This window comes from Phlebotomus argentipes, unplaced genomic scaffold (assembly GCF_947086385.1).
Source record: "Phlebotomus argentipes unplaced genomic scaffold, Phlebotomus argentipes genome assembly contig_15, whole genome shotgun sequence".
Taxonomy (NCBI): Eukaryota; Metazoa; Arthropoda; class Insecta; order Diptera; family Psychodidae; genus Phlebotomus; species Phlebotomus argentipes.
In genome coordinates, this window is record NW_026776181.1 from 10,164,432 (window position 1) to 10,177,948 (window position 13,517).

A 13,517-nucleotide genomic window follows, 5' to 3' on the forward strand; every position below is an offset into this window, starting at 1 on the left:
AACGGCTGATTGGATTTTCGAACGACCCGGATGAAAAGTGCCTCATTCAACTACCAAACACAGCAATTGTACGGAGTTTATTTCGCTATTTAAGGCCCGTCAGCCGGGCGAGACAGTGTTGTTCGAAAACTCTCATCGCGTGCTTGTGAATCTTCCAGAATAATAATCGAGCGGCTTCCTTGTCGGAAAATCTCTGTATTCAAGTAAATTGAGAGCAGACGAGACAAATCCCAGTGCAAGTGAAGATGTCTGAGCAGAACGTGACGGAGACTGAGCTTGACCTCTCCGGCGATGGAGGCGTGAAGAAGTTGATCCTGCAGGAAGGAGTTGGCGAGGAGCTGCCCTCGAAGGGGTGTCGGGTGTCCCTGCACTACACGGGCACCCTCCTGGACGGGACTCAGTTCGATTCTAGTGTGGACCGAGGAGTTCCCTTTGAATTTGAACTGGGACGCGAGTCTGTTATCAAGGCATTCGACATGGGCGTTGCGACGATGAAGAAGGGCGAGAAGTGTGTCCTCACGTGCGCCCCGGAGTACGCCTATGGGGCCGCAGGGAGTGGGCCCAACATTCCACCGAATGCCACGCTGAAATTCGAGTTGGAGATGCTGAGCTGGGAGCTGGAGGATCTCAGTCCGGATCGCACCAAAGGGATTTTGCGTGATGTGGTGAAGGCGAGCGATAAGAAGAGAACTCCCAATGAGTTTGCCCACGTGCACGTGCGTCTGGTGGGGAAGTATGGCGACAACGTGTTTGAGGACAGAGAAGTGAAGTTCGACCTCGGCGAGGGAGCGACTTGTGGTGTGGTGTCAGGTGTGGAGATCGCTCTGGAGAAGTTCCATCAGTATGAGACCTCTCGCCTGATCCTGAGGCCTGAATTTGCCTTCGGGGCCAATGGCAATGAGGAGTTTGGCATCCCTGGGAACGCCACTGTGGAGTACACGGTGACGCTGAGGGAGTTTGAGCGATCTCAGGACACGTGGAAGCTGGACACCGCCGAGAGTCTGCAGCAGGCGCAGCTGTTTAAGGATAAGGGCGCCAAGTACATCAAGGAGGAGAAATACCAAGTGGCCATTAAGATGCTGAAGAGGAGCAACGATTACCTTTCCAACTGCCCGGCCGAAGACGCCAAGGCACTCAAGACTGCTGTGTACCTTAACAAAGCGCTGTGCTACCAGAAGCTGGAGGATCCGTTTGAGGTCAAGCAGGCCTGCGACTCCGTCCTCGAGATTGACCAGACTTCCGTGAAGGCGTTCTACAGACGAGGGCAGGCCTTCATGAGTCTAGGCAATCTAGAAGCGGCGATGAAAGACTTCCAAGAGGTGAGTTTTGTCTTAATTTAGACTAGTTTTATTTACAAAAATCTTACACTCTCTTCTCTGGAATTGGAAGATTCCGCGCTGATCTATGCGATCTATACTGCTGATCAGTCATTGCCAAATCGTCAAAACCTTCAACCATACCATCCCAGATTTCTTCCAGTCCACCCATAAAACCATCTGATTTCTTTTTCTTCTTTTTGGGCCTCAAATTGACCTCGGCACTGTCCTTAGAAGGATAATCAATGTTCCCATCGTCATTTGCATCAAGAGGTTCTGTGTCAACGACGTCGCTGTCGTCCGATGCCTCTTCTGAATCCTCCTCTTCACCCTCGTACTCCTCTTTCTCATCATCTTCTTCGTCCTCGTCGTCTTGCTCTTCAGAGTCATCCTCAGCCTCTTCCTCATCTTCATCCCCCTCCTCTGAATATCCTGGCGCATCTGATTGATCTGCATATGTGCTGGCGTCTTGGTTGTTGTCCTGCGCCTCCTGATCTTGCACCTCTTCGTTCCCACTCTCGGATGACTTCAATTTCGGACGATAGCTGCTTCCATAGCCCAGAGAGTACATCATACTGCTGAACATGGGATCCATCATGAAGAACAGGATCTTCTTCAGCTTCAGCCCAGCTGCCATGAGTGGCACGATTCCGGTGAAGATGTTGTGTCCAATCGATGCCGTTCCCGTGGTGAAGGTGATCTGCAACTTGGGCCAGAAATAGTCAAGACTCGTCATGAGGTCCTTAAACGCCATGCCCAGATCACTTTCCAGTTGAGCCATGACTTGTGCCTGAATCTTCTTTCTCTTCTTCTTCCTCTTGATCTTGTGTGGTTTGAATATCGCGGGTTTCTTCTTCTTGAGCGCCTGCCCAGGGCCAGAGGCGTTATCAGCGTTATCAAGAGTGTGGCTAGTTGGTGGCAAAGGCGTCACAACCACACATCCGTTCATTTCAGCCATGGTTGGTTTTCCCTTCTTCCGCAGTTCCTGATTGGATCCAATGTATGAGTGCTGAAACTGCATAGAGAAAATTAATTAGTTGATTCCCAGAATTTCTCATTGTAGTTATGCGTTTTTGAAATGATCTGATCTCAAGCGAAAAATAATTGTAGTGTTTTATCGTGAAAACATATCTGATGATTTTAACGTGGTGTAATGAATCAAAGCGGTTTGTGATCTTAATTGTGTTAATTTTTTTTAACTTTCGATTTTCTTGAATGTGTGTTGCATTCAATGGTTTTCAACGGATCGCCTGCAAACATTTCTTTGGTTCAGATGATAAAAAGATTACAAAGCACTGTTAAATTCTGATATCGATTACTGTATTCTTCTGTCAAATATTTTATTGTGCTCACAAATACCTTATAACATATTTATGTAAGAAACGAAAGATTAATTGCCAATTAAATACTCATTCCATTTACACGGTGTGAATCACAGAGCAAAGTGTTAATTATCGTCATTATAATTTTATCTAACCTATTAGTGCATCATGAAAGAGAAAGGATAAAAAAATCTCACTATGCAATTTTATAGCCTAGTTATTGCTCGCGGGTATTCTATGTCATAATACTGAGGTTTATGAACATGAAATGTTTGAGGAATAAATCTTCAGATAATTTTAATGGAATCGAGATTACTGGACTAAATTTATCATTCTTATCACTTTGATGTTATTTCAGTGTGGAAATCCTTGAATCTCTTTCACTTTCTATTAATATGAGTAGATATTTTGTGCAACCAAAACTAATGTGAAAGCTCTTATGGAGTTCAGTTTTCTGAAATTTCTTTTAAAATGCAAATACTTAAGATTTTATTGCCGCTCACATCTTATTGTTTTTATCGAACGCAATGTACTGATTTTTAAAAAAAAAATTTCCAACACACAATAATCACTTGAGTGAATCGCGAATTATTTGTTTGGAAAGTAGTTAATTTGCTTTGCACCATTGATGAGAAATCTTGCATTTGCTCTTGAGATGTATTACCTGATCTCCTGAGTGAACATAGGATGGTTGGTAGGCTTGCAGAGGAATTGGAACTATGCACACTGTGGGAGTTTTCACCTGCTGCGACTGCCCTGGCTTCTTCTGACTACCCTTCTTTTTTTTGATTGTATGTCGCAATTCATCTTCACCGTGAACCACGATTGAGAACTACAATTAAGGGGTTGTTTTAAGGACAGATGGAATGAATTTTTGTTGTATCACGTAACTATCACATGACAAGCAGAATGTAAAGTACCTGAGAATATATTGTTAAGCAAAAGAGAAGTAGATTAAACTTGTGGTACATATTTTACATATGCAATTTTGTGTTGAACTTTTAAAATTCATATCACTTTTCTAAATATTCCATAGTATAATCCTATATTGTCGGCACTATTTGATAACTTGGGATTATGAAGTTGTGACTGATTGCGAATGTAAATCCTATTTTGGAAAACGATGCACTTCACTCAATGGTTCACAACGAAATACCATCAAGTTAGAGCCCGAGCATCTAGTTTAGATGCAATTTTCCCACTTCGTAAAACAATTTATTCCATAGAGTGTGCTGAGATGATAATTCGTGTCTCGCCCATCTCATGGCTTGCAATTTGTGAATAGCTAACCTATTTAATCATTCGCTTGTGATTACAGGTGTGTTGTTTTCAATGCAGTCATGCAATCTGAAATAGTGGGCTAGCGAGATACTAATACACTTTGTACATTTTGCTCAGCAGATAAAACGAGTGATTTGGACACAAAGACTCTTCTTGAGTAGGCATTTCATTGACTGGTGGAGTGATTATTATTAGAATTTGCAGAGGGTGGAATATATCGACTGTTCAACTTTCAAACTCTAATTTCTGATGAACGCCCAAAATTAAGTCTTTGTGCCTCAATTTGCAGGTTCAGCAATTGGAACCATCAAACAAGGCGGCACAGAATCAAATCACTCTGCTCAAGCATAAACTAAGGGAAGCCAATGAGAAAGAGAGGAAAATCTATGCGAACATGTTTACGAAGTTTGCCAATGCTGACAAACAGGTATGAAAAGCTCATCCTTTTTCACCAATTAATTAATTTTCCCATGTTACATTAGTAAAGTGTGTGTTCTACCCAAAAACTCTGCATCCTCATCATTGAATCTGACACACTTCTTCATTCACGCAACCAAAAGCGAGAGGAATCCGAGCGGAATCAGAACACGGACGTTCTGTCGTCATGCGGCGAGTGGAATGCTCCTGAAGACACCATGAAGAACGTTCATCCCAACATTGTCATGCTGGACAATGTTGATGATAAGTAAGATGGTTTCATGCGAAGGATTCACTTTCTCTTAATCTCAAAATTGTCGATGCATTTTTTATACCCTAAAAATATCTGTGCGTGTTAAAATTCCATTACGAAGAGGTGAAAACACTGTAGTAATTTGCAATAGATTGAATGATTGTACGAAAAAATAAAGGGAATCGCCATTACTGCACTCAAATCTATCTTTTCTCTTTCCAACCCATGCATTCGGAAGAATCCACAACATTTCCTCTTGTCTTATTTATTTCAATTGATAAATTATTTACATTAAACTAGTGATCTAAAATAATTATATGATTTCATGTGTTGATTTCACTCTTACAGCTCAACTCCGATATTGCTCTCGAAAAATATAGAATAGGAATTCATTTAATATAAACATAAACGAGAGATGATCTCCTCTCTGCTTTATCTCCTCAATCAAGTTCCACAATTTCAGGATCTGCACAAAAAACAGACATTAAGATCCAGCCGAGTACATCTTCAATTGCACTAATTTTTCTTGCCTTTATTGAGAACTGTCGGTGGGACTTTGTTGACTGATCGCCGCACAGGAAGCGTGATCTTCTGCAGTGTGGCTGTGCTCTGTGGAACGAGCGGTGGCTTGGGAGTCATCCCCAAATTTGGTTTCTTCACCTGTGTTATCGAGATGCTCTTGGAATTGGCTATCAGCTCCGAAATGGGAGTGGTTGCTTGTCGCTTCAACGGCGTTAATTGACTGACTTTCGTCAGACCAGGCAGAGTCACCGGAACACCAGAAGCTGACACCCTAGAAATGAGAAAAATTATGTAATGAATTCACCAGAAAACCACAAAATTCAATAAATTTACCTCTTAATCGGCATTACTGCCTTGTTCGCCGGCCTCACGACTGTTATATGAGGCACTGAGGACTTCTTCGTCACGATCATTCGCTCATTTCCAGCAACATTCTGCACCCTCGTCAGCTGCTGAACACCTGACGCAGGAGTGGTTATTGTCGATGGCACTAGTCTTGAAATCCTCGTCAGATGAGCACCCTGACTCTTCGCCTGAGACACAACCTGACTCACAACGGGCCTGGCAATTGTGGCCGGACTCACAGTTGTTGCTCTCACTGTGGACGCTCTCGTGATGGGAGTGATACTCGTGTGGTTTCCTGGGTTGCCCACAACAACACGCTGATTGATTTGAATGGGTTTTTTTCCCTTGGCCGTGTAGACAAAAGCCTGCCGTTTCGCGGGCTGAGCTGCCGCACTGGTCGGCTTGACAGTGACATTATGTAGATTCTGTACCATCTCGGCGGGACTCGTGAAGGTTTTCTTTGCAGACGCAACAATGGGAGTCTTGGGCGGATTTCCAGGCAGAATCTTCGCTCCTGACTTCACGGTTGTAGTAACAATTGGAGTCAAGGTGGTACTGGATGCTTTTGTCACCTTCGTTGATGGGGTCACTGTGACGTTCTGCAGGACGGTGTTGATGCCCAGCAAGGAGGACAATGTGGGTGCTGCTTTGGGATCCTTCTGCATCACAACTGAAGTGTTTGGTGCTTTCGTGGTGGGTATTTTGGTTATAGTTGCCGGCGAGAGAGATGATAAGCTAGGCACCAGACTCTCTCGTTGCTCCACAGTTGGATAAACTATGCCCATGTTCGTGACCTTTGAGACAGCCGGACTCTCCTTGTCCTTCTGCGCCACCGCTGTGCTTGATGACTTCATAATGACATGAGGTTGCGGACTTGAACTGCTCGTTGGTCTCTCACCACCCGTAAATGCCCCCAGAGGCAATGGAGGTCCAGCGCTTGCAGACGTTGGCGTGATCACGGATGTGTGAATGCCCACGTGAGGTGATTTGTGGGGCAACGGTGTCTTTGTCCTTACTTGAGACGGAACTCCCGAGAGTGCTGCGGTATGCGCAGTAGAGGAGATCATTGTGCTAGTCGACGGAGTGGTTTTGGCGACATTGGATGTACTGGATTGCACAGTGGACGTGGCCAAGCCTGGAGTGTAATAGCTCGGAGTGCTCATGAGGTTCCACATCGATCGACTCGGCGTATTCCTCTGCAGATGCGACATTGTTGTCGTCGATGTGGCCTGTGTCGTTCCAATTGACGCTCCCAGTGCCGCACTGGCCGCTGATGGACTCACACTCTGTGATCTTGGTAGCAAATTCGCATCTGGCATCATTGCCATCTCCGCCAAATTCTGCAGATTCTTGTATTGCTGCCCCAGATTTGACGCAGAGCTGAGCGACGTGCTGGGATACATTCCACCGCCGTAGTAAGAATTCTGGTTCATGTATCCCATATAGGGACTCTGCATGCCGGAACTGCCCATTCCCATTGGGTAGGACTGATACAGCTGGTTCATCAGCATCATCGGATCCTGATTAAGACCCATGCCCGACTGATATGAGAGCTGATTGAGGAGGGACATGGACGAATTGTAGTTGTAGTTGCGACCAGGTAAGCCCGCACCGTAATTCATAGAAGATAGATTGGAGTTGCCGCTGCTTCCGAAATAGTTAAGCCCCAGAAGGCTAGCATTGAGAGCGCTTTGATCAAAGACGCCGGCTAAATAATTTGTAAAGTCATTTTAGAATTCATTAATTAACACCTGTAATGTGACTGAAGAAAAGAAATAAGGGATGAGAAGTAGTTGCATTTAATGCTTATATAAAAACCGAAACCATGAAATCCATTCCGAGTGTGCGTGAGTCATGAATTAAGGACGTGGGAATCGTGATAACTGGAATAGGAAATTGGACAAAACAAGGATTACTTCAAAGGATCATCTGTAATTGCAATTATGTGCATATTTACCATCATTATTTCCCATAACTACTGCTTTGGCAAGTCATTATTAAGCAAAATGGGTTTAGCATTAGCATAAAGAGGCTTAGACTTCACGAATTTCAACTCACATCTTTGCGCCTTTAAGTCATTCTCATAGGCATCCCAAGCCTCCTTCTTGTCCGCCTCACTTAAGTCCTGCTCTAGCTTGTTCTCCAGCAGAGAATCATGCTCATGATACTTGTACACAAGATTCGCATGATTATGAAGCAAATTCCTCAGCAGATAATCCGTGGGCATGTTGGGAGTTGGACGCTGGCTCATATCCGTCTTTGTGAGACTGGAAATTAAAAGAAAAGAAAAATGTTTATCCCAATCCCTAAACTGCAGACTTTTAGTCCTCTTACGTGTATAACTCAGCCAATTCTGCCATGTTGTAGTGTCGATCAATTTGCTGTTCATCCACAACACGGAAGCTCATCGCCTGCTTCGTAACAGATCGGGAATACACTTTCTCCTCCATAGTTCCCATCGCCAACAGGCGGTACACGAAACACTTCCTGTGCTGTCCCAGGCGGTAGATTCTGAAGATGTTCTGTTGATCATTCGACGGGTTCCATGAGGTGTCCAATATGATGACACGATTGGCAGCAGTGAGATTGATTCCCTGCCCACCAGCCTTGGCGGAAATTAAGAAACAGCGCATCCTCTTGTTATTCATGTCATTAAAACTATTCACCATTAAGTGGCGCAGGTGCTTAGGTGTCTTTCCGTCCAACCGATAGAAATCCCTGCCATGTTCCCAGGGTCCATCATATTCCGTAAGTCCGTATTTCGCAGAATTCTCATTCTTATTACTAATCTTCCGCATGAAATACTCCACGACGTTCAGGACGGCAACGAAGGCCGAAAAAATGAGACATTTCTCACCATTCGCCTGACACAACTTCAATATCTCGAAGATCAGCTTCAACTTGTTGCTCGGCAGGATTGATTCCAAGTCCTCACTGCTCAAATGTGCTCTCCACCAATCACTCATCACCGACATCGCTCCAACTTGCTTATCCAGCACATCATCAGGCACCTCGTCATCGGACTCTGGATGCAGTCTAGCTCGAGCTCTGTCCTTCTTCTCTTTGGCCAAAATGGCATTATCATAAGCATTCTCCAGCACCTTTGGATGTGTCCAGATTTTTCGCAGAGCCGTATAATCAGGAATCAAGGATTTACCGCTAATCTCTTTCGTAGGGTTGTTTGTCAGGAAGAATTCATAGAGTCGCTCCTGCACTTCAGTCATGGGAATAAAGAGCACATACTCATACTTCTCAGGCAGAAACTGCTTAAGTACAGCGGCCTCGCGTCGCTGAACAAACTTCGAGAGTTTCTTGTGCAGCACATATGATCGTTGCTTCATACACTTGATCTCTTGCTTCGTGGAGTCCTTGTGTTGACCGCTCCTAATCGGATTCGTATACATATTTGCAAACTCTCTCTCAGTTCCCAGGAAGTTTGGCTTAATAAAGTCCACCATACAGTAATCTGAAAAAGACATTTATTTACTTATTATTTCACTTCTTCTGGAGCAAACATTATTTTGCATATACTCACATTCTTTCAGGTTGTTCTGTATCGGAGTTCCTGTGAGAATGATCCTTCGCTTTGTCCGTATCTTGGAAACAGCTCGATTGATGGCAGACTTACGGTTTTTGATCATGTGGCCTTCATCACAGATCACCAGATCTGCTCCGGGCTGCAAAAGTGTCTCAGTAATCTGCTTCTTGATGAGAGAAGTCTCCTGCTGAGTGTAGAGAGACTGTTGCTTTCTGCTCTGCTTCAGGACCAACACCCTAAAAGCCTCGTAGCCAATCAACAAACAGCCAGCTGTGCGATAGCCCTTCTCTCCAGACTTGTGCCACTCTCGCAATATCTTTAATTTGCCTTGGATATCCCTATAAATAAAGGCAGAATACTGCACACAATGTCCAGAAATAAGAATAAAAAAGCATAACTCACGAGTTGTCCGGAAAGTGAAACACCTTCATGCTAATATCTCCGCGAACGGGCTCCAACCATTTTTTGATCTCATCGAACCAGTTCATGATAGTCGTCTTTGGACAGATGACGAGGATTCTGTTGGTCTTCAACTCAGGATAGCGAATCACTGTATGGAGAAGAGCAATCAGCTGTAGTGTCTTTCCCAGGCCCATACAATGGGCAAGAATACATCCGCTTCCGTCATACTGATGAATCAAATTCACATCTCCATATACTTGATCGTACATGAACTTCACACCGTCAATCTGGTGAGGTTTCAGATACTTCACCACGTCCGGATGAACAGAGACAAACTGCTTTGTTTTCGAATTGTAATCCAGAACAATATTAGTTTCTTCTTGGCTCAAGCTCTGCGATTGACTCAAGTGTTGGCTCAGAGAGTCAGTCCTGCGCTCGAGTCTAGAGATTCTGTCCCTCTCTTCGCGTTGAGCTTTCTTTGTCTCTGCTTCCAGTTGATCATCACTCAGCATCGCACGGATATTTCGCCTTGGCGCCTCTTTTTCCACCTCTTCCTCAACCACTTCGTCCACATCACTGTCTGAACTCAGACTGATGGTCTCAGAAGGAAGTCCCCGCGTTGTATCCTTCGACTGGCCACTGCTATTGGTTCGATTTTGGAATTTGGCCAGCATTCGACTGATTTCCTCACTGGATTTCTTATCATCCTTCTTGTGAAACATTGAAGTATCTAGACAGTCATTTGCACCATCCTCACCTTGACTTCGCGACTCCTTCTCGGACTCATCATCGCTAGAGAGGATTCTCAAACTTCTTGAGATTTTGTCCTTCACCAAATCCTTCCTCACTTCAATGCCCTCGAAAATCTTATCACTCAAGATCATCTTCTCAACACTAGACACTTTCAAAGCCTTAGATTTTTCAGCCACTCTGTCGATCGACATGTCCTCCTTCCTTGCTTCATTCTCTTGATCCTTCTTAGGCACCTCTTGATCCTCAATCATCTGAATATTATCCGGAGTTCCGCTAATCATCGGAATTTCAACTGCTTTCTCCGGAACCTCCTTCTCCTCTGAAACACCAACACTCTTAGACACATCAGGCAATTCATTCTCCATCCGAGTATTCTCCTTGTTCGACTCTCCTTCATCGTTCATCTTCTCTCCACCAACATCATCAGCAATCTCCTTCTGTACGATATTCATCAGAAAATCGTCAATCGCCGATGCATCACTATTCATGCTATCGGCATCATCATCATCATCCGATTTCTTCCTATGCAATTTGTTCATTGGGGATGTGTCCAACTCCTCCTCGGATTCATCACTCGAGAAGTTCAGCAGTCTGTGCTTCGTGTTCATATTGCACTGCTCCAGGAACTGTTCTTCAGTCAATTCGTCTTCAGACGACTCCGAACTCGAGTCAGACACATCTCCAGCCTTCACTTCCTGCAGAATGTCCAAGAGTTTATCCTTTTTCTTTTCAGTTTTCCTTGGCTTATCAATCTCTTTGCTGTCACCAGTTTTTGTAGATTCATAGCGACGACGCTCCAGTGATGTAAAGTCCAGAAGCTTTTCGATTTCCTTATCGTGTTGATCATCGGAATCACCATCCAATGACTTCTTATCCAACATTTCAAGATTCACAACAGGCTCGAGAGCTGTCGAGATTTCCCTGTCATCATCGCTGTCTTCAGAATCATCAGACATGATATAATCATCACCTGTTTTCTCCTCCTCCTTCTGAGTCTTGATCTCGACATCATTCTCTGCAGGCACCGTTGGCTGCTCATTGCTTGTCACATCTGTATTGTCAATTTCTCCTTGTGTGTCCATAACCGCATCATCGAACTCCATACAAATGTTTTCCATGTACTCATTATCTTCTGCCACAACTTTCTCAATCATTTCCGCTGGAATATTTTCCAGAATCTCTTCATCCAGCATCTCTTGGCTTTCCGGTTCTTTCTTAGGTGTTTCTACATCTTCAGGGATTTCCTTCAAAGGCTTGGATTCTTTGGGAATATCTTTCAACTCCTTCTGCTCCTCATCTGAACTCTCCTCTGGGAAGATGTAATTGAACAAGTCAAACATGAAATCCTCTTCCTCAGCAGGAGTCTTTTCTTCCGCCTCATTCAACTCAATATCAGGGACTTTTTCTTCCACCATCTCCTGGCTCTTCTTGTTTGATCTCTTCCTTCTCTTGAGCGTTCGAATGTTGAAATCCTCATCGTCATCGTCAGAGGGAATCTCATCAGACGATGATGAGTCCATGTCTAACAATTTTCTCTTAATACGCTCATTTTCGATCTCAGTACTCTCGACTTTGGAAATAACCAGTAAACCTTCTGGATCCAAATCCTTGTTCAGTGACTCTCCGATCTGTTGCTCTACCCCTGATGGCATCTCAACGGATCTTTCCTCTTTCGAGGGCTCAATATCTGATAATACTTTCTGTGCAGTATCATCTGCCTCTTCTTGAATTTGACTGAAAGCTTCCTCCTTCGTCTCCGGCGAATTTCCTGCATCAGGTTCCTCCAAGGGTTCCTCAGTCTGCTCAGGCTCACATGTTTGAACGCCCACTTCAACGCCTGATATTTCAAGAACCTCCGTTTGAATTCCCACCTCGCCTCGAAGCTCAAGATTACTGATGAGATTTTTCAACTCATGCTGAATTTCGTGGATTTTCCTCTTGAGAATCTCACTGGATGCCGCGAGAGTCTCAGAATCCACAGACAATGGCAAAGTCTTCTTCAGCTCGTCCATAGAATTAGCCGCGTCCGAGCCAATTTTGGAGAGTGCGTCAACTTTTGAGATCATCTCTGAGTATTCCTCCATAGATTTCTCATCCAAGCATGTGGCCACAAGCTGCTGCTCTTCCTCCACGCTTGCAAGCTCAACTGATGGCTCTATATCAGATGTCTCAACGCTTAGCGGTGACAGTGCTTTGTCAGCAATCCCGGAAGCCTTCTCAAGTTCAATCACATCAGGAGCTGGTGATTCTCTTGCTGATGGGGGCGTTTTAGAAGCCCTTCCTGAGTCATTGTCCGGAATTTGAGCTTCATTGTATGAAAACTTCTGCTTCATGGACTCCGTTTGATCACACAGTTTGTTCAGGAAGTCTGTGATGGATGTCTGATCAGCCAACTCAGCGCATCGACTGCTGAGTATTGAGCTAAAGATGTTGTGGAGCAGCTTGAATCGCCCCTCGATGTCCTGTACGTTAAATTGTATTCCATCCTCGTCATAGAGAAGTTGTCTAATTACTTGGTCGTCGCTGGAGTCTGACCGCCTCATGGCCTGCTGAATATTCTCCTGGAAGTCTTGGGCTGGGATGTAGTCATGGTCAAAGATGGCGGATCCGATATCACTGGCTGAGGAAGCAACTTCCACTGTGTCCATCTCGTGCTCATAAGTACACGAAAGTGTCGCGGAATTGCTGGAACTCAAGGAGGGTAGCGCAGAAAACGTGGATGACTGTCTGAAAACCATCCCGTCACTCTCCGTGTCCACAAAGCCAAGAAAATCCTCCTCTCCGGATAGCGTCCCATCGTTGAACTCAACAGACTTTTCGCGCTTGAACACTCGCGGAAGTGATTGAGAATCCAGCTCATCGCTTATTTCCCGGAACTGCGGAAAGTCATTTTCACTCATATTGTCCTAAAACAAGCATGTGAGACAAAGGTGAATGAGTCAAAATTCTAGAGAAGCGCCCAACAAAACTGAAAGTTTTCTGGAAGCGGGAAAATGGCGAAATCTTACCAAATACTGCCTCCCCTTCACACCATAACCGTCCCTACACTTCGGATCACTTCTACCACAAGTATTTTACTGATTTTTCCAGATTAGCTTTCCCTGTTGTGAAATTTTCCTTCTCTGCCACAATTTTTTCCTCGAGAGTTTGGGGTTATTTTTGTTTTTTTGTGACCGCTGTCAATTGTGCTTCCCAACTGGGAGCAGTGCCCCGGTGGCCAATCTGTTAACTTATGATCCGATTGCGGTTTTTTCAGTTTTTACTCGCTGTAATTAATTTTTACATTAAATCATTATACAAATGGTAATATTTGAATGTCATACAAATTTTTAATATATTTTCATTGATAAATCTCTCAACATTTAATG

The 13,517-nt window shown here is 44.3% G+C and overlaps 3 protein-coding genes across 5 annotated transcripts; 1 reads left to right on the plus strand and 2 right to left on the minus strand.

The window, feature by feature from the left end:
• The first annotated feature begins 121 nt into the window (after positions 1–121).
• LOC132262848 (FK506-binding protein 59) lies at positions 122–4,613 on the plus strand. Of its 2 annotated transcripts, none has more exons than XM_059762289.1 (3): positions 122–1,319; positions 4,209–4,346; positions 4,402–4,597. In XM_059762289.1, exons 1-3 carry the CDS (start codon positions 246–248, stop codon positions 4,402–4,404), a joined length of 1,215 nt encoding a protein of 404 aa, XP_059618272.1. In that variant the 5' UTR covers positions 122–245; the 3' UTR covers positions 4,405–4,597. The 2 variants fall into 2 exon arrangements, with proteins under 2 accessions (XP_059618272.1, XP_059618271.1); XM_059762288.1 differs by having other exon boundaries at positions 123–1,319; positions 4,480–4,613.
• LOC132262849 (transcription initiation factor TFIID subunit 11-like) lies at positions 1,345–3,793 on the minus strand. The gene is made up of 3 exons (XM_059762290.1): positions 3,559–3,793; positions 3,303–3,470; positions 1,345–2,331 (listed from the first exon to the last, which is right to left on the minus strand). The coding sequence occupies exons 1-3, from the start codon at positions 3,607–3,609 to the stop codon at positions 1,363–1,365; spliced, it is 1,188 nt and encodes a 395-aa protein (XP_059618273.1). The 5' UTR covers positions 3,610–3,793; the 3' UTR covers positions 1,345–1,362.
• Positions 4,614–4,941: 328 nt separating the features above from the next.
• Positions 4,942–13,313, minus strand: LOC132262844 (transcriptional regulator ATRX-like). 2 transcript variants are annotated; one of them, XM_059762282.1, is made up of 9 exons: positions 13,158–13,313; positions 9,397–13,055; positions 8,992–9,332; positions 7,791–8,922; positions 7,515–7,723; positions 7,414–7,434; positions 5,445–7,164; positions 5,120–5,382; positions 4,942–5,055 (listed from the first exon to the last, which is right to left on the minus strand). In XM_059762282.1, the coding sequence occupies exons 2-9, from the start codon at positions 13,047–13,049 to the stop codon at positions 5,030–5,032; spliced, it is 7,365 nt and encodes a 2,454-aa protein (XP_059618265.1). In that variant the 5' UTR covers positions 13,050–13,055; positions 13,158–13,313; the 3' UTR covers positions 4,942–5,029. The 2 variants fall into 2 exon arrangements, with proteins under 2 accessions (XP_059618265.1, XP_059618266.1); XM_059762283.1 differs by lacking the exon at positions 7,414–7,434.
• Positions 13,314–13,517: the final 204 nt, after the last annotated feature.

What these genes read in the sequence shown, in the direction of transcription:
- LOC132262848 (XM_059762288.1), top strand. Translation starts at nt 246, where the DNA reads ATGTCTGAGCAGAACGTGACGGAGACTGAGCTTGACCTCTCCGGCGAT. An exon ending in CGATGAAAGACTTCCAAGAG is followed by an intron (nt 1,320 to 4,208) that starts GTGAGTTTTGTC and finishes CTCAATTTGCAG; the next exon opens with GTTCAGCAATTGGAACCATC. An exon ending in TTGCCAATGCTGACAAACAG is followed by an intron (nt 4,347 to 4,479) that starts GTATGAAAAGCT and finishes CGCAACCAAAAG; the next exon opens with CGAGAGGAATCCGAGCGGAA.
- LOC132262849 (XM_059762290.1), bottom strand. Translation starts at nt 3,609, where the DNA reads ATGTACCACAAGTTTAATCTACTTCTCTTTTGCTTAACAATATATTCT. An exon ending in GCTTAACAATATATTCTCAG is followed by an intron (nt 3,471 to 3,558) that starts GTACTTTACATT and finishes CCTTAATTGTAG; the next exon opens with TTCTCAATCGTGGTTCACGG. An exon ending in ATGTTCACTCAGGAGATCAG is followed by an intron (nt 2,332 to 3,302) that starts GTAATACATCTC and finishes TTCTCTATGCAG; the next exon opens with TTTCAGCACTCATACATTGG.
- LOC132262844 (XM_059762282.1), bottom strand. Translation starts at nt 13,049, where the DNA reads ATGAGTGAAAATGACTTTCCGCAGTTCCGGGAAATAAGCGATGAGCTG. An exon ending in TGACTTAAAGGCGCAAAGAT is followed by an intron (nt 7,435 to 7,514) that starts GTGAGTTGAAAT and finishes TTGCCAAAGCAG; the next exon opens with TAGTTATGGGAAATAATGAT. An exon ending in AGTTATGGGAAATAATGATG is followed by an intron (nt 7,165 to 7,413) that starts GTAAATATGCAC and finishes CAAATTATTTAG; the next exon opens with CCGGCGTCTTTGATCAAAGC.